General features: G+C 44.2%; 1 protein-coding gene across 1 annotated transcript in view; it reads left to right on the forward strand.

Moving 5' to 3' along the window:
• The window catches only part of TBXAS1 (thromboxane A synthase 1), a 243,562-nt gene that overhangs the window by 45,197 nt on the left and 171,898 nt on the right, over positions 1 to 26,467 (forward strand). Inside the window, 1 exon segment of the mRNA XM_042795265.1 lies at positions 21,672 to 21,765. Coding sequence (XP_042651199.1) covers positions 21,672 to 21,765 — 94 coding nt within the window.

Genomic DNA, 26,467 nt, shown 5'->3' on the forward strand with positions numbered 1-26,467 from the left:
TTTGACATGGCTTTTTTATAGCTTGTGAAAGACAGGAATGGGTAGGCCTGGCAAAAAATAAACGAAAGCATGTTTTCTACTTTCCACTGCTTATAGTACAGACCAGCACCAAAGACCAGTAAGCGAGCCACAGGTAGGGATGAGGAAGAGTGTGTCAGGGTAAGTCTGGAAAGGGGGCTCCCGAGATGCTGAGCCCAATCCCCAGTGATTGCAGGCACCTGTGTTATCCCCTAAGCCTTTTCATAAACTGATAAAGCTTTAAAGCTCTAACTTATTAGGTGGTTTTAGCTTCACTCTGTGAATAAGCTCAGTAACACGTCTTTGTCTTCATGCCTCAGAACTCATTAATTTGAGGAAATTTATTTAGGAGACCAGTAAGAGATGTTGTTAGAAAAGAGGTAAAGGAGCCAAAAAATTCAGCTTAGTGGCTGGATTTGGGGAAAAATTTTGCAGGGGGGTGGATGTTTTTCTTATAGATATGAAAACAGGAAAAAGAAAAGATGGGAAGACTGATGTCTTTGGCAGGATGGAAGGGAGGGGCGACAGAAAAGGGAGTAAGTGAAAGATGTAGGAAAGTGGGGTGTGATTTTTCAGTCTGTAAAAACAAAGATGAGAAGACTTACGTTTTTAATTCTGTTTGCAGAACATAAATACCATGTTAAAGTACAGGGTTTTTTTAAATTCACTGATGGTAACTGGAAATTCAGGGGCAGCCTTATAACAGCCAAGCACTGAGCAGAAGCCAGCAGAGCTGAGCAGTTGTGTGATACAGTGACAACCAGCAGATGCAGAAAGCAAATATCTGTTGTGCTGCCCAGCACTCATGGGCCAGCTTCATGCTAGAAGAACAGGCCAGGGCCTGCATGTCTATGGTTAGGACTTTCAAATGCCACTGGCAATAGGGAAGGGAACGTATATGGGTCCTTTGTGGCACCAAACTGGGGTGCGTGCACCCCAAGAGATGTGCAAGGTAATTCACTAGAGTGCAGGAAGAAAATATTTTTTGTCCCATGATAAAAAGAAACAAAAACAAAACCAAAGTGCACTACATCTTTATCTCATCCTTTCTTAATTTCTATTTTTGTGTATGCTTTATAATGTACATAATTTGTTAGTACAGTGCTACATGTATATAATTTACAAATAAGTATATATACATATGTTGGGAGCGTGTACTCAAAAATGTTCTAAAGTTAGGGGTGCGTGATCAAAAACGTCTGGAGATCTCTGCTCTGTGGATCCCTTAGAAACAGCAAATATAGGAAATTAATTGATGCAGTATGACAACTTGGACAGTGCATTATTTAAATGCAGATCTACAGTGTGCTGTTGACATTATTGCTCTGAAAGTCTTGCATAAGGATGTTCATCCATCAGAGAAGCCGGAGCTAAAAGGTCTTCATCACATTGCGTTGGGATGTGGCTGAGCACGGCCGCAAAGCTGGAGTGTCAGCATTGCCCCTCTCTACATCTGGCTACAGCATTTGCAGAGGAGGGGGCGTTGGGAGTAGGACTAGTGTTGTCACAGTAAATTTCAGAAGTGGGTTAAATCATTTATTTGGTAATTGAGAAGTATTCTTCATGTTGCCCAAATCATTTAGATGCTTCACCCTCAATCACAATAAGTTCCTGTACAGCAAGGGCAAAATCCTTACGTTGCTTTTATCATGCTCAAGCCTTGCTGCTGCTTTCTGTAAGTCAGATTTTGTCAGCCTTTCTAATGCTCTGCAATATATTTTATTCAAGCAGTATGGCCAATTAGCACAACCATATCAAATGAGATTAGTTGCAGAGTGGGTCTGATCCAAACCCCACTGAGGTCAGCTGAGGAACTCCCGTGGTCTTCAGCACACGTGGGATAAGGCTCAGGATAAAGAGCTTGTTGAAATAGGGTGGTTGAAGGAGTCCCTAGATCTTTTCAAAAGATTTGATTGGGCTGTGCTAACAATTTTTTCCAACTGGAAAAAAACAGATAACGGCATGTTTGCATACAGGCTTGTGCTCTCCTCCTGTCTCTCCCCCTCCTCCCTGCATGCACATGTATTTAGCAGAGAGGCAGACGCGTGGTTGTGTCAACTAACTGACATGAAGCAGCATATCTCTGATAAAACTGGGACTCTGTTTGATGTAGTTGCAGTCAAATGTGCTTGATTTGAATAAGAGATTTTTTTTTTTAATCTATTTTTATGCAGATTTTAAAGCCTGTAAGGTAATGAGTCAATAAGACAGCTATTAACACTTCAATCTTTCTGATATCCACAGTAAGAGACAGAGTTGGATGACATCTGACTGTTGTAGATTTAGCCAGCCTTTTCATGCTTGGATTAAGTTACCCCTGCTCTATATGCTGAGTTTCATGTTTGAGTAGTTCCAGATTTTTGCAAAAGTGAGGTTCAACTACCTGAAAGATTGTTTAGGTGTGCTGAGCTATGCACGGTGATATTTCTTGACTGCATCCTTCCTCCATTTGCGCGTTCGTATTTCTCTGATGTCTGTTTTTCAAGATAATCGCACAATAACTTTCACTGACCTTAAAAATTGTGTGCTAGGACTGCCTGCTCATGACTGTCCTCATGTTTTTTCTATATTGATCACAGCAGGCTTGAATAATGAGCTTCAATTTCTGTCATTAGTGCAGGCCATGGAAGCACTGCGTCCAATTATTTCAAAGAAAAAACACAGAAAACACTTGATTATATATTTTAGAAAGGAATTTTCTGTTTTCATCTAAGGTCCTGGGATAAATGACATACACACTACATGTTTTGTTTATTTTGCTCGCCCCTTTCAGGGTATGATCTTAGTTATACTTACTGAGAATTGCCTGTGTACAAACACAGGATGCTATTGAATGTATGAAGTGTGCCTAACATTCACATATTTACGATTACTACATGTTCAGACTGACTAATTACACATGACAGTGCAGATAATTAGGGGTTCGTGTAGGCACGCACTTGGTGAAATTGTACAGAGAGTTGTGTGTCTCAGCTGTGTGAAAACTGTGTCTCTACTCTTCAAATTACAGCTTTGGAGGGCTAAAGAAATTGTATTCACCGAACAGGTAGAGCAAACCGAGCAGTTTGGTTGTTGCCTCGCAAGACACGCAGCCGGTGTGCTGCTTGCCGACTCGGCGTTTCTCGGGGCTGACCTGTGGGTCTGGGTGTGGGTGAGATGGGACACCCCGCTCCCCATGCTCTCGCAAAGCCCTGGCCCCCTTTCCAAGACGCACGCTTAAAAAGCCCTCTTTGTTCGTCTCATCCTTCCTCTCTTCCATTTTCCACTCCTGCACACTGTTATTTCTTCCTTGCGTTACTAGTACAGCAGCAAACAGGTTCAGCTGGGCATTTCTGTCACCGGTGTGGTCAAAGCTTCTTTCCTCTCCTGTCCTCAGGTGCCTGTATTTGGAGACATAAATGTACATAATGTGATGATTTATTTTCTTTAGAAAAAGTTGGTGCCTGCACCTTTTTTTCTGGAGAATTTCTGTGCAATGTCTAGTTAAGGTAGAGCCCCTTTATTTGAGTAGCTGAATGTAGATTTAGGAGCTTTGTCTTTTGACACCCAAGTTTGAAAAACGTGGCTGCAGGCAGCAATGCAAACTGCATAATCTTTCTCCTCTATAATGACAGAAACACTGAAATACTTTTCTAATAAGTGAGGATAATGTGATGTGGAATTGCAACCTCTGGGTTACTTCTCGTTGTTTTTCTAATTAAATCCAGGCAAGTTTGTTCTGTTTAAGATCGTTGAGGGTTGTGGAGCACCAGTCGTGTGCAGAACTGCTGTTCTGCCGCTTGCAGGGGACAAGGCCACGGCCACTCCACTGGCAGGGTGGGTGGGCCAGAGCAGCCCCCCTGTGCTGGAATTGCTGTGCGCCCGTGGTGCGCGGCTGCCTCAGCTGACATAAGCACTAAATTGTCTTTAAAAACAAACAGAGAAACTACCACGTGCGTGCACCGTTTTAGAGGCGCACATCCTATTTTATCACCAGCCACAACTTGCTGATGGAACAACAGGAGCCGCTGCAGACCCGGATGACTGGGCCCAGGATGTTTCGTCAGGGCCCCTGAGTCACCTCCCATCGATTCCTTGCAATGTTCCACAGACCAGGTGCGGGCAAGGGAGAGACTCGGCTGCCCTTTTGCCAACACGCCAGCAGCTATAACTGTAAAAACCTCTTTGTCTAAGCTCAGTCACAAGCACTTCAGGTAACCCAGTCCCCAAATTTTGTCCCATCACCATGTACTGCCAGCAAACTCCTTTCCTTTTCCTTTTTCCTTCTCAAATGCTGTTTTTTTTAACAGCGCAGGTCAGTCTTTTACTGCTTCTCTCTGTAGGAAGAAAAGCACGTGAAGGCCTGTGCTGGTGGTCAAGCAACAGGAGGCAAATTGTGCACACACAGAAAAGGGCTATGCTCCGCCGTCAAACACAGCTCTGTTTAAACAGACTTGTTTCAGAATCAAAAAAGCAACTGTTCTTCTGGCTCTGATCTGTCAGGAGAGAAGGGTAATAACACAAGTTTAATCTTCAGGAGGTTTTAGCCCACAGGTGGCCTGGCCATAGTAATAAGTCTCAGGTGAACGGTATGTTGCTAATGAGATAATTAATCCTGCCTGCCTGCATCTCATAGAGCGGCAAACCAGTGCAAGCATGGCTGCTGAAGGATACGTGGTCTCTTCTGGCTGCTGATGTTTTGAAGTTGAGAATGTACCTTATGAGGTCTAGTATCAAGGAGAAGGTCAGAAGAATGAGTTGTTTCCCAGCTTCTGTTGAGGGGGAGACTTGGTTAGAGGTTCCCTGCATCAGTCTGCCTTTCAGAAAGTGCTCTACTTTTTGGAGGATGTATTTGAGTTCCCTGACTTCAAAATGGTAAGTTTTTGCAACTTTTTTTCTCCTTTCCTAAAAGATGCTTTAGGTTACTGGTAGTTACTCTAAGGTGGAAACCATTCTTCATAGCTGTTCATGCATCCACACATACTCATCTATCTACATCCAGAGGGTTGCACAAAATCCTCCAACCATGTTGTGTTGTGCTTTGCAGGTGTTGCCCATTTTTTTTGTGTGGTGGTTTTGTGTTTTTTTTTTTTTTTTTTTTAATTTATTCTGATTATTATTTTTTATTTATTATTTTTTTTTAAAGTGGAAAACTTGTGGGATGATTAGTTTCCTGAATAGGCCTTATCTGGTATGTGGAAGGGAGACTTGTCTTTCCTCATAGAGGTTTTCATGTTGTCTTTAGCTAGAAGGCTCCATGCTCTAAAACATGTTTAATGAAAGTGTGTGGTAGGATAAGGTAGTAAAATAAAAAGCTAAATGCTAGATTCTAATAAATTTTTCAATACAGAGAAGCCTAAACATGCCTGGGCCTGCTTGACTAATTGTTAGCTGGCTCGGTATCTTTGCTCAGGCTCCCATTTAAGGAGGCAAAGTATTTGTCTTTGCAGATAAGCTGTGGGCAATTTCTAGCCAAGGCCGTTTTTATTGCTGACTTTAGCCGTGTGACTGTACTGGCGTGGAAGGGGCCAGTTCTGTGACATTGTCACTGTTTTGTATTGGGAGCATAAATCCTTCCCTGATGGGAGAAGAGGGAAATAGTCCCTCTTCCACTGATAGCAAACAACAATTAGAGCAACAGTTAATCAGTTGTTTATTTATAGACCAGAATGACCTGGGCTTCCATCTAGTTTGACTTCCTGTGTATCCAGGCTGTGTGTTTTCCTTTAGACTTTGTAGGGGGAAGTGGTGTGGGGGTTTTGTTTGGTTTTCTCTTTTTTTTTTTTTTTTTTTTTTTATCTTTGAAAAAAAGAAAGGGGCGTTGTCTTCTGAAAGCCACAATGAGTCCACTAGCTTCCCTGGTGAATCGTTTGAATCTTTAGGTGGCCTCCATCCCCCAGAAACGGCATCTGAATGCAGGGTTGTATTTCTGTGATGTCTATCTCCAGCTTCGTGAGTGTTTTGGCTTTGTCAGGGAGGATGGGAGGCTGCTCGCTGTAGGAGCTCGTCCCTGTGTAAGTAATTGTAGGCAGCAGTCAAGGCACCTCTCAACTTTCTGTTCAATATGCTGCACTAACTGAGCTCCTTAAGCCTCCCACTTAAAAGTTTGTTTTATTTTTTCTTCCCCATCCATAGAGCTCTTTTCTACAAGCCTCCTTCGAGCTCCTCCCAGTACTCCCACGCCTTTCCTGAACAGGACTGCATGTAGCAGTTTGTGTGGTTCTTACCTGTGCTCTATGTGCTGTTTCCTCACCCTACCCCCTAGTCCCTTTTTATACCCCTGGGGATTGTGTTGGTGCTTTCAGCGCCAGCAGCAATGCTTCCAGCTCTAGCTGAAGCAGCGACCAAGGACGTGTCTGTGACCCTTCCAAGCAGAGGCTTCCATCCTGGAGGCATGATCTGTGTTTCTGCTTCCTAGATGTATCATCAGGCTGCCAGATGACTTCACTTCCCTGTTCCGTAGCTACAGCCTGTCCTTTTTGCTCCGCGCTATCCCACCCGCCTTCGTGTCAGCGGTTAACGTTGCCAGGAAAGAGCTTTAGAGCCACTGTGTCTCAGGGACACGTCTCACCCAGTGACTGAGCTGACCTAATAGTTTGCAGCTGCCAGAAGGGATATTCCCCTTCCCATAACCCGCTTGCTGGTGCTGACTCTGGCACTCGTCTGGCCCCTCAGCATCCCCATCTGGCTACCTGCGCGGGCACCCTTCCCTCTCCTCCTAGGTGCAAAACCACCAGCAAAATAAGTTAAATTCTGCTGGGTAGTTTGATGGTTTAGTGGCTGCATCAGCTCAGGCAGGGATCAGATGAACACAGGGGAAGGAGCGAGAGGGAATATGTGAGGGTGGGTGGTAGGGGGAAGGGAACAACTTTTTTCAGCAGCAGTGACGTCCCGGGTAGAGTAGGGCTGCGGGGGTCAGCTGAGACATAGATGACTTGATGGCTGGGTTGTACCCATGTAAATGCCATGGCCAGGACGGGTTTGGCAGAGTGGAGGTGAGCAGGACCATTGCTGGTGTTGTGTGATGCCCAACAACCATCAAACGGCTACCAGGACAGATTTCCAGCTGTCCTGCCCCATGGCCACTCCAAGGGCTCGATGGCAGAGGATGCTAGGGAGAGACCTGTGGACATACTCCTTAGCACAGGAAATCTAGGCTCACATTTAAGTGGCTGTAACTCATGATTCCTTTTATGAGTGAGTAAGAAACTATCCCTGTAAGTCCTCCTAGTAAGAGTCCTCCTGATTAATACCTGATTAAAAATGGTTATTGGCCACGTTCTGTGGCCAAGCGTTGAGCCAAATTTTAGCTTGCCTCGTCTGGTATGACATTAGTTCTCAGTGTAATGTGAAGTCTTTTAGGCAAGATGTTATGTGGGCTAGTGATTTAGTGCATTGGACTAGCCCAAGTAGATGCTATTGGAAGGGTTGTATTTATCAACCATACCTATACCCCTGCCAAAAACCCTCACCCCAGCCCAAATTGCAAGGTTTGTTTGATAATACTGAAAGGTATTAATCACGCTTTTAGCCTCTCCTCAAATTCCTCGTTGACGGCATCCCAAATTGAATGTTCCATTATTTTACGTAAGGGTATTGTCAGGCTAACTGACTTGTTACCTCTGCTTTCCTCTTGTCCCTTTACATTTTGGGATTATGGTGGAAGTCCTTCAAGTGCTCTGAGTTGTGCTAGTGTTCCAGGCTTTGTTAAAAATCAGTGTTGTTAGTACAGAGCATTTTAGCCATTTTGCTAGGTGTATGTTATATGATGCTACTTAACTTTAGCAGGTTGCTGCTTCATTTTTTCCTCAGTTACGAACTATACCTTTTCTATTGCATAGGTTTAAGAAATGGGTTTTGAAAGTATTGTTTGTCTAAATACTGATACTTGTGGATGCAAAAGTGAAACCAATCAATCTTCTAAACCACTTCAAGTAGGCAGCCACCCAATTCCTTCCTCGCATAACTTCCATTTTCCTCTTTCCTTTTCCAAGAATCCTTAAGGTGTGTTATCTTTTTTCTGTTTTATCTTAAGGACAGGCAGACTGCCACAGCAGAGGGCATTTACACCAACTCACAGGTCCCTAGGCTAACTTGGTAGTCATGGGTAGCTTCTGGCCCTTTGCGTGGATTTGAAATAAAAGGAGTTAAGAGGGGCTAGGTTCTTCAGTAGGCAGCCCAAACAATAGAAGAGAACAAAACTAACTGTATCTGGTGGGACTGTAGCAGAGAAAATCTCCAGCCTTGCATGTCAGGCTTTCCTTGAGCGATGTTCTGTAGGGGAGCTTCCCAAGGGGGAGGAGATCAGCCCTTTCTGACGGGGGCCGGTGTGAACGCTCTGTAGCAGCGTCACCTCAACGCACCTCCGCTGCAGGTACGTCTGCAAGGGACAGATCCACGTTGAAGATGGATGCTCAGTGTGAATAAAAGCATGAATGTTGTACAGAACCCCTTGTGGAAAAAGAACAGCATCCAAAACATAAAAAATTGGTAGGTGTTCATTTTGTTCTGTGGGGAAATAAGCAGATTTAGTGTGTGCGTATGCATGCACATGAAAGTAAATATATGGATGTATACATAAATATAAAAGCATGGTTTCCTAAAGGATTCAAAAATACGTTAGCTTGAGTTAGCTATTCCTAGTGTAGAGATGGTGTGAGTAAATAAAGCAGCCACTATGCAGTGTCATGCGCCAGTATGGGAATGCTTTGCCTTACCTGGGCTTTTACGTTGCAACCACCGTTTCACTTACCACTTGGGGGAGACATTAAAATTAAAGCTTGTCTTCAGAGCTCTGGTAGTGGCCAGTGAGGGTCACCTTTTTCCAGGTTGCCATGTTTGGCACATGGTACATTAGATTTGTGCACTGCTGCTCTTTATTCGGTTTGAGTGGATTGTGCTAATACTTTCCTGAGTGTCTTTTTCATATTCCTCCAATTCAAAGATTTCTATCCATTGCCTTTTTTTTTTTTTTTTTTTTTGGCCAAGATTGGATCTTCCAGTCTAGCTTCTCTTGGGACAAGCATTAAACTCAAACTCCTCAGCAGTAAGTAAAAGCGTTTGTCTTCAGGTATCCAGCTTCATGTCTTTATAGTTAGGTCCTTGGAGACAAACTAAAGCTGGAAATAATGATGCAGATCCGTAATAACCCTTAAAATTTATCATTGTTTTAGCACAAGAAACAGAAATCCAACCGTAATAATTAATGAACCTCTTTCACTGCGTCAGAGTTTCTTCCTTGTACGTGGCTCAAGGTAGCGTTGAGACCCTGCATCCCCTCTCCCGTACGTGACTTCTCCGAGACGTGGAGTGGCTGAGCAGTCCGTTCCTTTCTCTCAACAAGTCTCTTTCTTGCTGCCAGGGTTTCTGTAATTTGTATCATGCCTTGCTATCATTCTCTTCTGCTCTCGATCCCAATTCCTTTGTCAGTCCTTTTATTTTTATCAGCTTCTTAATCTCTTTTAAAGCTTCTGTGTGTCAGCATCTAGTTTCTTTGTTCTGCCTCTGGAAAATATCACTGATCTGCACCCAGGCGCTTGCGGAGAGGGTGAAGAAGACTGACTTCTCTGGTCTTCAGCTCTCGTCTTGCCTCTCTTTGAAGGTGAATCGTTCATGGTAACGACTCGCTATCACTACCTCCCTACCTCCTTGTGGAATTTTAGTTCATTGTGGGAGTTAAAAAGTAATCGAGTGGCAGCGCGCAGACTTCCCTCCGCTTTAGGGGACCCCGTGATGATGATTTATTTATCATTTTCGCTTCAGCAGGAGCTATGAACCCCTGTCAAAGATCAGTGCTCCACTGTGCGCGTGGAGGCCGTGAGATGTAATGGAAAGATGGTCACTGTCTCAGTCAATTTGCGGTTGAGGCGTTGAAGCGTTTTGCTTTCATGTGCCAGGAGCAGTTGAGACTTGAACTGAAGGAGGGAGGGCGAGCTGGGACGGGGGTGCAACAGCAGGTCCTTTGAGAGATGCTGTGAAGGGGGTCTTTAACGGATTCATACGGTGCGTTACTCGTGCAACGGTGTGTCAGACGTTAAAAACCAAAGAGTCAAAGGCACGGGCAGCAGTAATGGACTTTCCTTTGTTAGCAGAGAGCAATGATTACAAAACGCGTCCAGGAGCATGGCAGATAAACAGTTCGAGGGAGAACATGACTGATATGAGAGCAAAGACGCCTCATTAAAATGAGCTTTTCCTGTCATGTGCGCAGCTGCTTCGCGGAGAGGAGGGCTGCGGCCGTGTGGATTATGGGAGACCCAGACAAGCAGGCTGCAGAGTAAGCTGTCATGTGCTACGACACGGAGTAATGCAAATCAACTCCGGTCCAGGAAAGCCATTTCCATGTCAGCCTCTACATGCAAATGATGACTTGAACAAGGGTTTCTTTATGAAGTCCAGAGAATTATTCCTAAGGATGGGAATTTGTCTGTGTCATGGAGGAATGGCCAGAATGGACTTCAAAGTGCAGTCAGAAGATGAGATAATGTGCAACAAGCACTGTTTTTGTAACCAGCAGCCCGGAGAGGACCATGTCAGCTTAAAAAGTGTATTTCTGTCTGAACAGTCCAACCTGCTGTTTTACAAGTAATGCGTGGTGCTACTGCATTTTTCAGTGATTAAAGAAGGAAAATACCTCTCGGTCCATTCTGCTATGGGTTTGACACTTTGTGCATACCCAGCGTGGCTCTTCCTGCATGTAGGCGGTTGCTCAATCTCCTTCTGGCTTGAATGGGTGATTCGGAGTTCCAGGAAGCCCCAGTTGCTTTTGTTTTGCTTTTAATCTGGATGGCACTTGGGAGCAGTGCTTGAGCCCGCTTTTTTTAAGCAGTTTTTTGAGTTCAGAAAATCTCCTTGAAGTTTGCTTCCTGCGATCCTTTCATCCAGTCTGTTTGAAATTCTGCTTTTCCTCTGGCTTTGTTTGCCATCTATTCAACTACCTTCTGTTTTGTAGTAGGTATCAGCCTTTATTAGTGGCCCACGGTAGCTTGCTTGGGCTGGTGATGGTGATTGACTGCTCAAGCAAGCTAAAAGGTGATTGAAATAATTCCACTCCTCTTCCTGTTCCATGCCTGTGGATGCTAAGTTGTATCCTGCTAGTGCTGGGGTAGGGAACAGAAGTTAGGCATGTTCCTTGCTCTATCTACTTTGTCTCTTCCACGATGAATTCACGTTATGGAAAGGACCGAGTTACTCCTCTTTCCTGTGAGTTCAACTCTTATCAGTCCATAGGTACTTAAGTCATGAATAAGGTGCAAAGGAAAAGAGGAGGCTGAGTTTATTCTTCTGTATTTCCACAAGCCTTTGAACCCCATTTCTGTATTTCCGCTCACTGTTTCGGTGTGCAGGAGCCTTGAGATTGGAGGGATTGTCTCTTCTTCCCTTCGGAAATGAATGCTGTTCCTTGGTGACCACAGTGCTTTGCTGCTTTTCATGAAGGGTGATCCGGACGCCCTTCACTTTAATTCTAGTGGTATTAAATCCTGCAGCAAAACACAGAGCCCTGGACTCGCCCTATTTAGATGCATGAATGGTAGCTTCTCTTGTTTAATTCTGGGGCTTTGCAGCCAGCACCGGTGCTATTTCTCCGTGTAGCAGATTGTCACTTGCTCCCTGGAGCATTCTCACTTCCAGTGGGTCCTTCTATGCTGCTTCATGTGGCCGGTTCAGCCACCTGCCAGGACATGGGATCACTCCTCTGGAGGGGTTTGTGCCTCCTTTGTACTTGAGTGGCGTGGAAATAAAGTGTGTATGTGTGAAGTGCAATTGAATCATTTGTGGTGGTTTTTATTGGTTAATGGGACTGATGGAAAACGAGAGAAACAGAGGAATGAAAATCTGAGCAAGAAAAGAAAAACAGAGGCATCCTTTCTCCTTGTGGCATCGGAGCGCTCCCAGTTTTCAAGTCATGGGGAGCAAGCAGTCTGCAGTATTAATTTCAAGTTTATCACAGGCTGTCTGGTATGTACAGTATTATAGCATCTTTCCTGTAATTAAAGGTCAGACGATGTAGTCATTGTCACCCCCCTACTATAATGGATTAGAACTTGCATAAAATAACTAGCTATGAACTGAGATTTTTATGTGTGCTCTCAGACTGAGAGCCAGCACTTCCTTTATTTTTAATCTGGCATACTTAATTATAGGCAGGTCTGAGAGCACCACAAATTAAGGTTGTGTGATGCTCCCATTATACGACTCTATTTTCAGTTGCCTATTGCTTTCTCAAACTCTAAGCAGCTGGGCTTGAAATTTTCCGGGGCTGGTGTCTGCTTTAGGTGAAATTATTGAAAAATTTCAGTTAAAGTGAGGTCCGTAATTTCTGAGATAAAGGCTAAAGAAAAATGTTGGTTGGTTTGTTTTATTTTGGGGATCTGGGTGTTGGCGTTTTGTTTTTTTAATTATTATTATTAACCTTTAGAGGTGGTGTTTGATTTTTATATTAGCTTTGATGCAGGGATTCAATACTGGGTGACAGGAGGTGTTTTTTGTCAATGGATATACTTTTTGCCTTTCTCATACAAATTTGGGCAAATTGTGAGTCTTTGAAAAATTGCAGTTGCCACGCATTCACTGGAATTTCTTGTGTTTATATATAATTTTAAGTTAATATTTCTGATTCTGTCTTTGCTAAGCATATTCCCCCCCCTCTGTCTGTGCTGAGGATTGACCGGGCAGCAGGTCCCTGAGAGCAGTTCGGTCTCCCCCGGTGACAGGGACTGAGAAAAGCCTTTCTGTACTGTCCTGGATCCCCCCGGCGACAGCATCGGTGAGCCTCGGGCACGAGAGCTGCGAGCGGGGAGCCCGGCTCCCCTCTCCAGCAGCCTCCTGCCCCTCGGCTCGCCCACCGGCTGCCTGCCGCTGCTGGGGAGGAGGAGGGCGAGCTGGTGCGCTGCGGGGGGGCTGGGGGGGGGAAACTGGGACAAATCGCTGCGTGGAAGAGGAGCCGGCGCGGGGCTGTGTTGGGAAGGGAGCGGCTGGGGGGCGAGCAGGGGCCGGGTGCGGGTCCGCTCGGGCGACAAGCAGAGGTTGGGGCTGGGGGTGACGGCAGCTCCGTGGGTGGGGGAGAGCCGGGATGTGGCAGGGCTGCCAGAGGAGCAGACGAGGGGGCTCGCTGGTGAGGTGTCAGCTCCCAGCAAGGAGCCTTGCCTTGTGTTTCCGGAACTCTTCAATTTTGCTGGCTTTTCTCTCCGAGAAAAGTATTCGATAGACTCCGGGTCAGGCTGTGCCTCGCAGCTCCCTCGCGTGAACAACAACCTGCTGCTTCTGTCAGCTCCGCCATTAGCTCACTTGGCAAAGGTCTCTGCCGTAGTCCTAGGGTCCTTCGATGACCCCTGGGGATGCAAAATGATGCAATGTGATGGATTTTTAATGAGCTTTTTAAAAACCTGAGAACTTGCACAGAAAATTGCATTAAAGGCACATTACTGAGGTTGTAAAGTCAAACACGTACAAGTTGGGAAATGCCAGAACCAAGTTGGGCTGTGAACCATTAATTCAGGTTCTCTATACGCTATGAAATGATCTCTGGCACTCTGATCGCATCTCTTTCTGGTCAGCAAGACCTCTGCCATGTTCAGTGCACTGGATGGATGGCGGCCCCTTGATGTTAATTTTAAAATAAATAAATAAAATAACTATTTCATGTGCCGTGTAATCATGAGGTCTCTCTGCATTTATCCAGAACTGTCTAAAGGGAGGCGAATTGTCCCTGCAGCCTGTCAGAGCTGCTCATTTGAGACTACAAATGGGGAAGATGCCTCAAGGTTTGTTCCAGTAACTCTTTCTGTCTGTGCTTTGGTGTCTGCCATCCTGCCTTACCTGTACTGACAAGCTGGTCTCAAAAAGTGAGGAAGGACTGTGTTCCCCACCTCGCCTTCAGTCAAGGAAGATGTCTCGGGCTCAAAAGCCCTGGGAGACATTGAGCCTCTTGAAGTAATTTTGGCTTTCCCTGGCAGGGTGCCACTCTATGCAGTCCTTGTGCCAGCTGGTTCCTAACAGCACGGAGTGGCTCTGTATGGACTGTTGCTACTGAAGAACGTGGTACAAGACCTGAACTCTAAAACCAGTTCTTTGACATCAGCAGACATCAAGCAAGTTGTCTGATAGACCAGAAATGCATGGATTAAAAACTGAAAGGTGCGCTAGCGGGAACAAGACCTGGCTTTGCCTGCACAGCACATCACTCCCTGATGTGTATGCTAGATAACACCTCAGGAATTCAGCCACCGTAGCGTTGCAACCCCTTTTTGTCCCTATGACATAATGGGCCAGTGGCCTGCCGAGTACCTCCTTTATGGCAGCGAAAAGCCGGAATGATCGTGCTCCCAGGCAGACTTTCCTCCCTCGACTCAAACACCAAACCGCATCCCTCCTCCTTGCCGTTATTCTTGCTGCGCAGGAATGGTTGAGGTGCATGCAGAAACAGGTGCCATGTTTTCTGCAAACGGAGCTGCATCACTAGGGCCTGAACCGAACTTGCATAACAATTAGGAAGGCTAATTAAGCTGAAACTTCATGTCCTTTTAATTATGCAATTAAGATGTCCAATTACAAAATTAAGATCTGTAATTACTTGGGGAGGGAGGAAAAAAAAAAAAAACCAACAACCTATGAAATTTTACTATGATTTCTTAAAACAGTGTTTCTAGCAATGTACCTGTTAATGCAAACTTCAGTCTCTCTGGCTGAAGCAAGAACGTTTACGGCCTTGGGGTGGTACCGTTTTCTGCTGTGAATGAAAAGGGGGAGCAGGAAATGGGCCCCTAAGGAAGGCATGGTGCCAGTGGTCCTGGGGAGCCGGAGGAAGGCTCGGCCCGTGGTTGGGGCACTGAGGCTGAGCCGTGGCAGCTGAACTTGGCTCTGAGCTCTGCCCCAGGCTTGCTGTGGACCTTGTGCATGGCCTGATGTGTGCACCAGACCTCCGATCTGCTGGGGATGCTCCTCCTGGAGGGGAGACCGTCCTTTGTGCTCGCGTGGGATGGAGGTCCCACCTCCTTTCCCAAGGACACACGTTACCAGGAGGAGGTAAGAGCCTCTGCTGCTGTTAACCACCATTTTGTTTAAAGGTGGTGAGCCAGCGATGAAGGGCTGAAGCTGTGGATTTATGACTCTTGTTCATTTGCTCTTTATTTGGAAAAGTCACTGCCCAGTGTGAAGGGGCTGCACTCTGAGAGAGGTGATGAAATATTGTCATTGGCCTGCTGTACGGACCATCTGTCTCTCCCAGGGCTCCTCCGGAGCATGGTGAAGCGTGTTGCTTTTCTGTATTGGCTTTTTCGTTTAATTGGCCTTGATTCACTGCTATTTTCTTTCTTTCTTTTTTTTTTTTTTTTTTTTTTTTTTTTTTTTTTTTTTTTTTTAAATCAAAGCAACCCCCAAAACTTTAAACACACTGTGACAACCTGCAGCCTTATTACAACCAGTCCCTTGAGCCTATCAGTTCGCAAGATAAGAAACACTAAAAAATTGTTCAGCAGACCAGAACTGTATGGATTAAAAAATGATTGTTAGCAGATAGATGAGGTATAAAGTTAATATTGGGCATATAATTTGGCTTTTCCTGCACATTATTCCTGGCGCATTAGTAAATGTTGCAATGAAATAATAATTCTATGGTCATTTAGGTTTTGCAGCTGGAAAACATCTGCCCCTGTGGAGGTAGATGGTGCAAGTGTATGTCATGTCTGTCTTTTTCTTGTGCAATTGTGTCAAAGTTAAACCACTGGAAGTGCATGCAAGTGATTAAGGAGAGCAACTGTTACGTGGAAGTTCTCATTATCTCTGAAACTGGTATTACAACCCTACAAATTCATAGTTAAAAGGTGTAGATTTGTTGAGCTTGAAAATGAAATTACAGTATTCCAAAAGCCTTATCCCAAACTGGCTAAAGTCTCTTCTGAAGCTTCCCTCAAGAATGTACTGAAATTATTATACTTGTGGATATTCTGTATCTTTTTTTTTTTTTTTTTTTTTTTGAGGAATAGTAATAATTCCTTACTCGGAGTCTGGTATTCTGCACAACCAGGTGCATTTCCTGTCAGCAAAGTCCTCTGCTTCCACCCGGGGGTACTGCCAGGGCAGTGTGGTAGCCTTTGTTGACCCAGGTTAGAACAGTTTATAAGAGAGATTTACTTTCCTCATTTTTCTCTCTTCTGCTTTGTGAGTGTGCTTCAGGACCTCCCCGTCTTTTGGGGATGGACAGCTGACTTAATGATGTGTTTTGCTTTGTTTTTCTTTTGGTGAGTGCGCTTTCTGGAGGGGACAACCAGGGGTGGTTGTGTCCGGCTGGGGTGGGGGCCGCTTTGCCTGCGACGCTCACCCACTCGCGAGACCCGGGGTCTGCAAGATCCTCTCTCGGGATGGGACTGGATAACGATTTTCTATTTTAAATATCCTGATGCTCAGACTAGAGGAAGGACTTATGTGATGGCAGATCTCCAGTGACCTTGCTTCAGTACTTGTAATGCGAAATGTCCCCGAGAGGACCAAGAGCAGAAAGTCTAGCTCTGTAGCTGGCTCGGGGGTGATATCAGTGTTCTGGTGGGACTGTGCTGTCTAGGCAGTGCTCCCAGGAACGCTTATGTATTTTTATACAAGCCGTTGTTGTAACACTAGGGGGGCTACCATTATTTTGTATATTATCACTACTTTGTGAGCAAAATACATCCCAGTGTTAACTGGGATCTGGTATGGCTATATGTAAATCAAGGCAAATAGGTGAAAATGCATGATGATTATCTCTTGTTTGGCAGAAATGATTTCCATTATCTCAGCAAAATACTTTGTTTTCCCACTCAGTCTTCCAAAATAATGCACCTCCCAACAGTGAGATTAAATAACATCACTGTTTTATCTCTGCGTGTCCTAGTTTATCGCTTTCAGATATTATTAGGTTGTGCATTACTTAAATGTAGAAGGAATGACGCACTTTCTCTTGAGAGAAATTTGGGGTAATTTCAATGGTATGTTGAACTCTGTGATGCAGAATTGGAAACTCTGTAATGTCATCTGCTACACAAATTGATAGCACTTAACAGTACACCACATAATACTTTCTCTTGCAGTACTGATCCGTACCGACCTGGCTGAGCAGGGGTAGCTAGTTCTGTTGATTATATACCCATCACAACTTGTGTTAGTTATCTGTTGATTTTAACTTTCTCTTTTTTTTTTTTTTTTTTTTTGCATGGTGTTTTCTGGAGAGAAGTTCATATTTCAGAGAGCTTGAATTTGCCATGCTGGCCTACAGGAATGTATTTGGCATGTTAACTTCCTTTTAACAGTTGTCTTTAATATATACAGAGAGCACCTAGCTCTGAGAGGCCATCTAAACGTCTTCAAAGAGTTATTGAATTGTTTATTGATCTACTTCATTATTGCCGTTCCTCTGGTTCTTTTTGATGTCTTGTCACTTTGTTCAAAATATAATGCCAGGGTTTTAAATTAACAGTTGTGCAGGAAGCCGTACATGTGTAAATATTAGGGTATGTTTCTCCTTTGAGTGAGAATGTGCTAGATTGTCCAGTAAATATTGCTGCCATCAGAGTTTTATCCTTTTTCATGCCCCCCCTCCCTTTGCACAAAGGCTCCTTCCTCTCTTCCTCTTAAGAAAACTGAAGTGTCTGAGGTTTTATCTCCTAGGTTTTATAACAGTGTAATCTCTTATTCTGCCATTGGAAGCTTACAGACTACTTCCCTGTTTAGGAAAAGAAATTTGATTAATTTTTCCCTCCTTCCCTTTAATCTTTTCCATGTGTGTCTCTTATTTTTGTTAAATTCACAAATTAAAAGTGTCTGCTGATTTTTTTTTTTTTTTTTTTTTTTTTTTTTCCTTTCATTAATTTAATCGCTTTTTAAAGCTTTTTAAGCTTCTGGATTAGACAACATCCCGTGGTAAGGAGCTCCAGAATCAGTATATTGATTACTTGGAAAAGTGCTTAATTTTTAATCCTTTCACCTGAATATTAATTTGTGGAATTTTTTTTTTTTTTTTAAATAGTGGGTAATATTTATTTATTTAATTTCTAGGCCATGCAGGATCTTAAATATATTTGTCATATCCTGCATCCGTTGCTTCTTATTCCAGGGTTAAGATTATAGCCTGTTCGCTTATTCCCTGTACAGCAGTTGTTCCGTACCTTTGATAATCTTGGTCGCCTCTTGGTATCTCTCCTATTTCCAGATTTTGCATTTGACTTGGCCCTTCTAGCGCGTGGGCTGGACTTCTATCCTTAGTGTGCACCCACAGCAACACCAGGAGGTTGCCTGGTATTGGATAAATTTTTCTGGTTAATTAACACAGAAGCATGTTACGTGGCAGAGTGAGAAATAAGATTTCCCGCCGGTGATAAAGCAGGTTCGGAACGGGTTCGATTAGATGTGTACCTTCTGCAGGCATCCCTGCCCGTTTGCGCTCGTCCAGCTCCTGGCCTCTCCCCCCGGCCAGGACTTGTCCCCGGGCGCGCGGTGGGCGTGCGGGGCAGCGAGTCCCGAGCATTAGACGCTTTGAGGTATCGGCTGCTTCTGGCTGAAGAGACAAAGCTTTGTGCCATGAAGCTGTCGCTTTCATGTATTGCTGGTGGTCATTGTGTGTTTATAAAGGATAATTTTTTTCTTTTTCTTTTTTTTTCCTTTTTTTAAAAAGAAGCCCCAAGCCGCCACTCCTTCTCTTTCCCCCACCCAAAATGGTGGGAGCGAGCTGAAATATTGCGGAGGTAGGGGGAAAAAAGCTCTTAATATTTAAGGTTGTAGAAAGTAAGCTGTTACACTAGAAATGGTCAAAGTCGAGGTTACCTGTGCAGTGTTAGATCTTCGGTTTTCTTGTGCGTGCAGCACCATCGGTCTTTAAGCACTTGCATACTGTTCTCTTTTCTGCAAAACTGCAGATATTTCAACAATACCAGAAATACTGTGAAATCGTAGGGTAGAGTTAGATGTGTTTATTGATGAGATTTCTTTTTTTTTTTTTTTTTTCCTGCTGCCCCTACCCTTTCGTTGTTATATTTCAGTGTGTAGCTTGACTACAGTGCTTCTGTTTCCCATCTCATTGTAAACTGTGTTTCCTTACCTTTTGAAAACCCACTTCAAATGTAACTGAATAAAAAGCATCAGAGAAAACCCAGTTAGGAGGGGAAAAAGGAAAGCAAATCCTCAGCTGTGTGGAGCTGCCAGGAATGTTCAGAAGCTGACAGAGATGAACTGCTCATCTCTAAGCATAAATAGCCTTCAGAGTCTGCATGTTTCTTGCCTTGTGAAACTGGGTGCTCTGTCCTCGTTAGTTTTGTTTCTTTTAAAATATTTGGTGATCACATTGCTTACTTTGTGTAGCGTAAGGTTCCGTTGCAGTCACTTTTCGCTTTGCAGTACATGAAGACCAGGAGTCTACACAGTGTCCGGACTACGGTGAAATTAGCAGTTAACTGTAGTCCAGCCGAGTGTTTTGTGATCTGCCAGGCATTTTACAGTGAAACATCCAGGATAAAATGCCACAAAATTGACGGGTTTCTGTTGAGAGGGATTTTCATCTTTTCCACTGTTTACATACTGAAGATGAGGACTTTGCTGTGACACAAAGACACTTTAGGAAGACTTCAGACAGCAAAATATCTTCTCTTTGCAGAAGAAATGTATTGTGTAGGCTGTTTGTTGTTTTGAAGTTAAAACATTTTTTTTTTTTTTCCCCACAAGAGTACTAGCTGTTTCACTATGGAAAAACTCATATTTTTGTTTGAAGTGGTTAAGTAGCCAAAAAGTCAATAATATGTATAAAATGTGTAATACATGTCAACTTGTGTGCCTTTACTCCACCATACCCTGTCATGCTGAAATAGTGCCCTTGCATAGACTGAAGATACATAATTTCTGTTGAGAGCACTTGTGTTTTGTGAAGGTTTGTACTGCCCCATGTAAAAAACATTGTTATTATTTAAAAATTATCAAATCTCTATCTTCTGATTATGATTTTTTTTTTTTTGTAAATATCTTCACAAAAGAAAACCCATTAAGAGAATAGGTACTACGTTGCAGGGAATCTCAGAAAATGGAAGTACAGAAAGCTACTAAGCCAATACTTAAGTCCCATTCTGTTTTCCTGATCATGTGAGATTTCATTATCTTAATTTTATCTATTTCATTTCACAGCACCATTCCTTTCCTTCCTGCTGCAAGAGAGGACCATTTTCTGGCACTAAATCTTCCTTTCTCTCCCTCCCTCCTCCCTGACCCCCAAGAACTCTGCACTGCTTGCCCGTTAGGGTTAAACCCAGATATTCCTGCCTGCATCATGTCGGGCATTTCAAGAGAGGCAGGTGTTGATTATTGAACCTGAAGGAGGAGAGATCTGAGGCACAGCAATGGTTTAGCAGAGTCTTCAGAGTCAACAAGGCTGTACGGAGAGGGAGTCAGCCCACCCGTCGTTCAGGGGGCTTGCAGGCTCGGTAGACTAAAGCGGTTGATATCGAAACCCCGGCGCTATATGCACTTCACAGTTTTAGTTTGGGGCTAGATATAATCTGCTCCCCGGCACTGAACAGCCTCGCTGTGCTTGGGGTTCAAAGTTGAAGGACTGCTTATTAGTTCAGACCTGCCCTGGTAAGAGATGAAGGATTAGAGCAGAGCTTCAAATTCAGTTTCCTCTCAAAAAATTGTGGTTGCGTGTGCCAAAACTGCCCCGGACACAGAACCATTGTACTAAGGGAGAACTTTAAAACCATGCTATTGCGCTGGGTTAAGGTGTTAATATAGACACAGCCTTTATTAGTCTTAAATGTCTGTTGTCCTGGTCCTCCCGGTGATAGCGTTCAGCATGATAGGATTCGGTATTATTGTGTCTTTGGCTAATTAAAGCTGCTGCTGTTAGCTCCTGCTCTTTCAGATTTCACTAATTGAAGTCCACTGATTTAAATCCATTGTTTGTATTAAGAAAGGGGGAGGGGAGGGGGAGAAAAAAAAGACTTTGGGATTTGGTTGATTTTTTTTTTTTTTTTTTTTTTCTTTTTTTCCTACTATTGTCCCTGTCAACATGCCACAGTTTCATCTGAAACAAGGGATGCATGAAGCTTTACATTCTGGGTTTTGTTTCCCTGTATTTTTTTTTTTATATTTGTTTAATTTGCTGACTGGCAGCTATAAAATCACTTAATCAGCCTATCTGACCCAAATATTAGGTTTGTCTTGAACACACTGATAGTGTCTTGGTTCGTGCACATCTGAGACTAGTTTGAATTCTTGTTTGGTGATCTATGTGGGTAGCAGTGATGGAAGAAGAAGAAAATCATCTGAAGATTTGTCTTGTTCCTTTCCCAGCTGTGCCCCAGTGGACACACCCCGAATGCCTGTTTTGGTCTTGTTTGTAACCTCATGTAGCTTTGGAGAGTCACTTCTGACTTGCAAGACACTCTGCGGGAAGAGGAGCAGCTCTCTATTTCCACTTCTTAATTTTCAGGCCTGTGTCTGAGTCCCTTCTGTTCTTCTGCCCTCTCTGAAACACCAGTGTATTGCGTTTATTCCTGTGACTTGAGAAGCTGCTGAGCTATGTCGCCACATTGACAGTTCTGTTTGGCCAACACAGAAAACATTTTCTCCCTCTGAATACAGGGAAGTCGTCTGGACTATTTCCTATGGTAAGCCCTCTCATGGCAAGATCCCAAACTAACTTACTACCTTATTTTTTCCAGGTACTCCATGTCTGCATTCTCCCGACTAAGCAAAGTAGGGATCCGACATCCTCCACCTCTTCCTTTCATTGGAAACCTGCTCTTTTTCCGTGAGGTAAAATATGGTTTTCTTTGTATTTATTCAAAGTGATGGGAAGAGTGGGCAGGAGGTAGGAGTAATTGAAGGGAATCCTACACTTCAACAGCACCATCTCTTCAAGCATCTCCCTCCAGAAAGAACAAGCAAAACTCAGCTTTTTGAGTGAATTGGTAGAAGCAGTTGTGTGCAAGCAGCTCTAATTTAAGGGTAAAATAAACTTGAGAGAAAGACAATGTGTAAACTCCTGCAGTTAATTACTTGAGTTTTTCCAAGAAAGTTCATGCCCTCAGTGAAACAAACTTAGTCATGTGAATAGAGCAGATTATGCTGACTAGCCCCACCTGGTTTGTTCTGAGTGGTTTTGGCTCCTATGACCTTTCTGTTTGTGCTTTTGCTGGTTGTATGTATTTATTTTAAAGATTGTAGCGTTGCTTGCTCCTAGGTAGTAACTGGAACTAGGTATCACTGAACACTGTTGCTCTGTGCCCCAAATATTGGGACTGAGAGGAAGAAGGAAGTTTGGGGATTCTGCCTGAAGATTTTGTTCCCCTATTTTTCTCACCCATTCACTTTCATTCCTCTGACAATGCTGTGGTTTTGTTCCTTGCTCAATTTCAGCAGTGCTTCTGAGGGTCCAAGATCTCTTAACAATGAGGAGTTGCCATTTATCTGGTTGGATCTTACAGTAAAACCTCTGCAGCTCACCTCTTGGCAGTCCAGCAACTGGGCTAACTCCAGCTGCTGCCCAATTTGCTCTTTTAAGCAAAGAGTCATCAGTATCTGTGCTGATATTTGAATTATTAATGAGAATATAATGCCTCTTTCCTTGGTCTTCATGATGACTATTCTGTCAATATCAGACTCATTATTATTATCAAAACCCATTTAAATACCAGTTTTACATGTACATCCGATTTCATTTAGAAAAACATCTGATTTCATTTAGAAAATAGCATAAAAGGTAGACTTGATCCACTCTTAACTTGCACTGGAATCGGCAGGGTTACTTTAACGTGTAGGGGATGCTGGTGGTGTGGAATACAGACCAGTTCACCTGTGCTCTTCTGGTTTCAGTTCAGCTGGATGGCATGAAGCTGCACGTTCTGTAGATCTTTGGTGACAAAATCCAGTTATCGTTAGTCACCTGCTAACACTCGTTACAGGAAAAAGTGTCTGGAGACTAAGTCGTTTTGATACGTTGTAGATAGGTTTGCCCTGCACCAGTGTACAAGAGGAAAGTTTTTTGCAAACTGTTATCTATGATCCGTTAGGCAAATTTCATTCAGAATTATATTCATTAAATTAACTTAAAACGGGCTAATGAAGAAAAGATAAACTTGATTTTGCTAACTTTTAGGAAAAAAATAAAGGCAGCTGAGAAATTGAATCCTGGAGTACCAAAGCCCCAAGCCGCAGGGGGCTGGCTGTCCAGCGCTGTGAAGTTTCCCTGTCCTTCCTACAGCCCTGTCGGTGCGGGTGGGAACAGGCAGGGGTGAGTCCAGGGGCTCGGTAATTTTTCTTTCTTCTCTCGTATTTTTTGCCATGTTTTCTGGATCTGCTCCTGTGGCTGCGTTCTTAGGAATAGTGCCCATAGCAACGCGGCGGTAATAGGGGGGCTGCTTTTCCACTGCAGGCTGCTCTCCGCGAGAGCGTTTTCAGGGACGCGGGTGCTCCCGCTGCAGGCAGTAGAGGAGAGCTTCCACCTTCCCTTCCCCAACAGGGGAAAACCAGAGGTTGCCCGTCACCTTCCTGGGGATGGTTTTAGGGGCTTAGCTGCGAGGGGTATAGCTGTGCACGAGCAACAGTTTGTTGGGGGCTGGGGTTACTTTTTGTTTTTCAATAAGCAGCAAAAATGTTGATTTGTTCTGTTGCTACATCTACAATGTTAAGAAGTTCTTGCACTTGCATGCTTATGCAACCAGGTCTTTTCACTGAACTGGTGTTTTAGGGAGTCTCCCTTTTAAATGGGCCAGGTCCTTCTTGGTATCGCCAGCGTTGGGCAGGGAAAACACACGAGCCACGCTCCCACTAAATCATCAGACTGGCAGGTTTCAACTCATGAGCATTTATTTCAGAGGAATTCATGGATGGTGACTAAGAGGAATGAATTGATATGTGCCGTATGGGAATCTGCCTATGTGTAACGCATACATTTCCAGTGCTGAATTTGGTCTGCAAATCAATACAGGTTGAAGAGCCCTGCACAACAGTGAGGTATAGAAGAGAAAGCAAAATCAAACCACTTCAACAGACACAGCCTTCCAGTCCGAAAAGTGTCATCTCATGATTTCAGGCTTTCCTCCTAGAAGAAGATGGTAGAAACTTTAAAAAAAAAAAAAAAAAAAAAAAAGGGAGGAGTGGGAGTCCCTTTGACATAATCAAGTAAATCTACAACCTGGGGACTTAAGAAAAAACATTAAATATCAAAAGCTCTCAACAAAATTGTGGGAGTAGCTGTATTTTTCAATTTGTAATGGCATAAATTCAAGCATTTGTTTGTCTTCTCCTTTACTTGGGTGTAAATCAGTTCTACTGAAGTGAATAGAGGTTCCTGTTTTGATCCGCTGTATATGTGAACAGAGCATCAGGCCTTACCCTTTTTCTGCTGCTATTCTTCTTCTGTAATTGTGCCTGAAAACAAATGAACAATGCAAGCAGGGTTTGACCAATAGAGCTGGGTTGTGCGGTTTTTAATAAACTTTCAAATGTATTTTAAACAAGAAAATGTTTTCTGCACGAGATTTTTAGAAAGAGTTATTTTTGGGATTTCTCAAACAGTGTATTTTCTTTGAGTAAAATAAGAGTTGCTGTTAATATAATATCTCAGAGGAAGAGGAAGTGCTGGAAGTTAAGGGCCTAAGGGAAATGCAACAGGAAAGACCTATCTGCATCACTGAGAAGCAGGCTTGGGGAAAACAATTTTACTGGAAGTCACCCCTTCTCTCTCAAGTACAATAAAGGGAGAAAATCGCACCCTGAAACTAAAACATACCCAAGTTAATCGGCTTATCTCAAAAATGAGAAGATAGGAAATTATTGCAGTTCTGCAGCTGGGAAATTATCTGAGTCCAAGATATTAGATTAAAAATTCTTCTATTGCATGAGAACAATTTGTGGTGGGTAAGTCTGATGTAATAGTAAATATGATTAGGCTGTTTAAGAAACGCAGCACGTTCAATTTTCCCGATAACCAAGATGACAGACCACTGTTTTGCTGGAAACTCCTAACTGTTCCCCCACCTCCCTGTGTACTTTATTTTTCCTACCAGTCTCTGGAAAAGCGTGAGGTTTGTGTGCGATAGCCACACAGCGGGGGGACACGAGGGCATACACAGCGTGGACTTGCACACATGGATCTGCGTGGGCTTCAGAGCAGCATGTTGCAGGAAAATGAAATGAAATTCTCCTAGTAATTCCCAGGCTAATGACCTTCTTACGTGACAAATGCTCGGAAGCCCCAGGAGGCACACGCACCCCGTTACCCTTCCTCCTGCAGAACGGCGGCAGACACTTGCCCTGTTGCTATGACTGTCGTGGACCCTCCTGCCCCTTCCCCATCCCTTTTCTGAGGAGGTTCTGCTGGTTTTAGATGATGTTTGCGCGGGCCTGGCTGCCCGGTACTGTACCTGCGGGCGCTGTTCCCGCTCAGCTTTGCGGGGAGCAGGGCTGTGCTGTGCTGCTGCGGGCTCGGGGCCGGCCTCGCTGGTGTTTTGGGGTGGTGGTAGGTGTGTGCTTGGCTCCCTTGTTTCGGTCCTGGGTAGGTGGGCTACGCGTTTGTGCCCTGTGCACGGCTGGTGATGTGCTTTGGGTCCTTATAATGGCACGATCACGTGTTGCTTCCCTCCTATTACTCCTCGCAAGCTCCAGTGATGCTTTTGACTGGCTGTGTACTTGTATCCCTGACTTGCATTTTAATGAAAGACATCGCTCTCTTTAGCCCCTCTCTGCTTGGACAGGACACCCTTTGTTTACTCTGTTTATTTCTGTCTGGCCTACTTGTAGATCCTGGGCTACCCTGGAGCGGCCCATTTCTGCTGAATGGAAGTGGGGGCTGTGTGGGTGCTTTGTCTTGCTTTCAGTTTGGGATCTGGCTGGGCTGTGTTGTTTTATGGCTGATGGGTGGGAGTGGAGAAGGGGGAAGTGCAGGGAGGAAGCAAAGAGCAAACACGATCTTTTTCCACTATGCATCTGCCGAAAGCGTCCTTTGAGTTGGACGTAAAGCAAAATAAAAGGCAGAATCCTTGCTGGAGTGAAATTACGTCTAATTTGCAGCCCAGAAAGCAGTGTGTCAGTGCTTAGAGAGGCTGCAGCGTTTTACTGTTCTGGAATTTAATGACACAGCATGTAAACCCAAACAAGGATGGAGAGAGGCAAATGGTGAGGGGAGCAAAGAGGGGGAAAAGGGGGAAGGGAAGAAGAGAAACTCTCAGATAGGCTGATGACCTGGATTTAATTACAAGAATAATATGCTTTACACTGACAGTGAAAGCCTGCAGATGGTTTTGCGTTGCTTCGTGCAGCTAAATGAGAGGAGTGGGATAGGAGGAGTGTGTTTTGCCACTTGATAGCTATCTACGTGGAACCGGACAGGGCAGCCGCGGCATCATCACCCGGCCTGGCTTCCCTCCACTGGTTGGCTGTGCGCGTGGGCTGCGGGCTGCTGACCGCCCGAGCAGACCTCACGGGGTGCCTCGGGTCTTCCCTCGCATCCTGGGAA

The sequence above is a fragment of the Tyto alba genome, unplaced genomic scaffold (assembly GCF_018691265.1).
Source record: "Tyto alba isolate M040663 unplaced genomic scaffold, T.alba_DEE_v4.0 Super-Scaffold_21, whole genome shotgun sequence".
Taxonomy (NCBI): domain Eukaryota; kingdom Metazoa; phylum Chordata; class Aves; order Strigiformes; family Tytonidae; genus Tyto; species Tyto alba.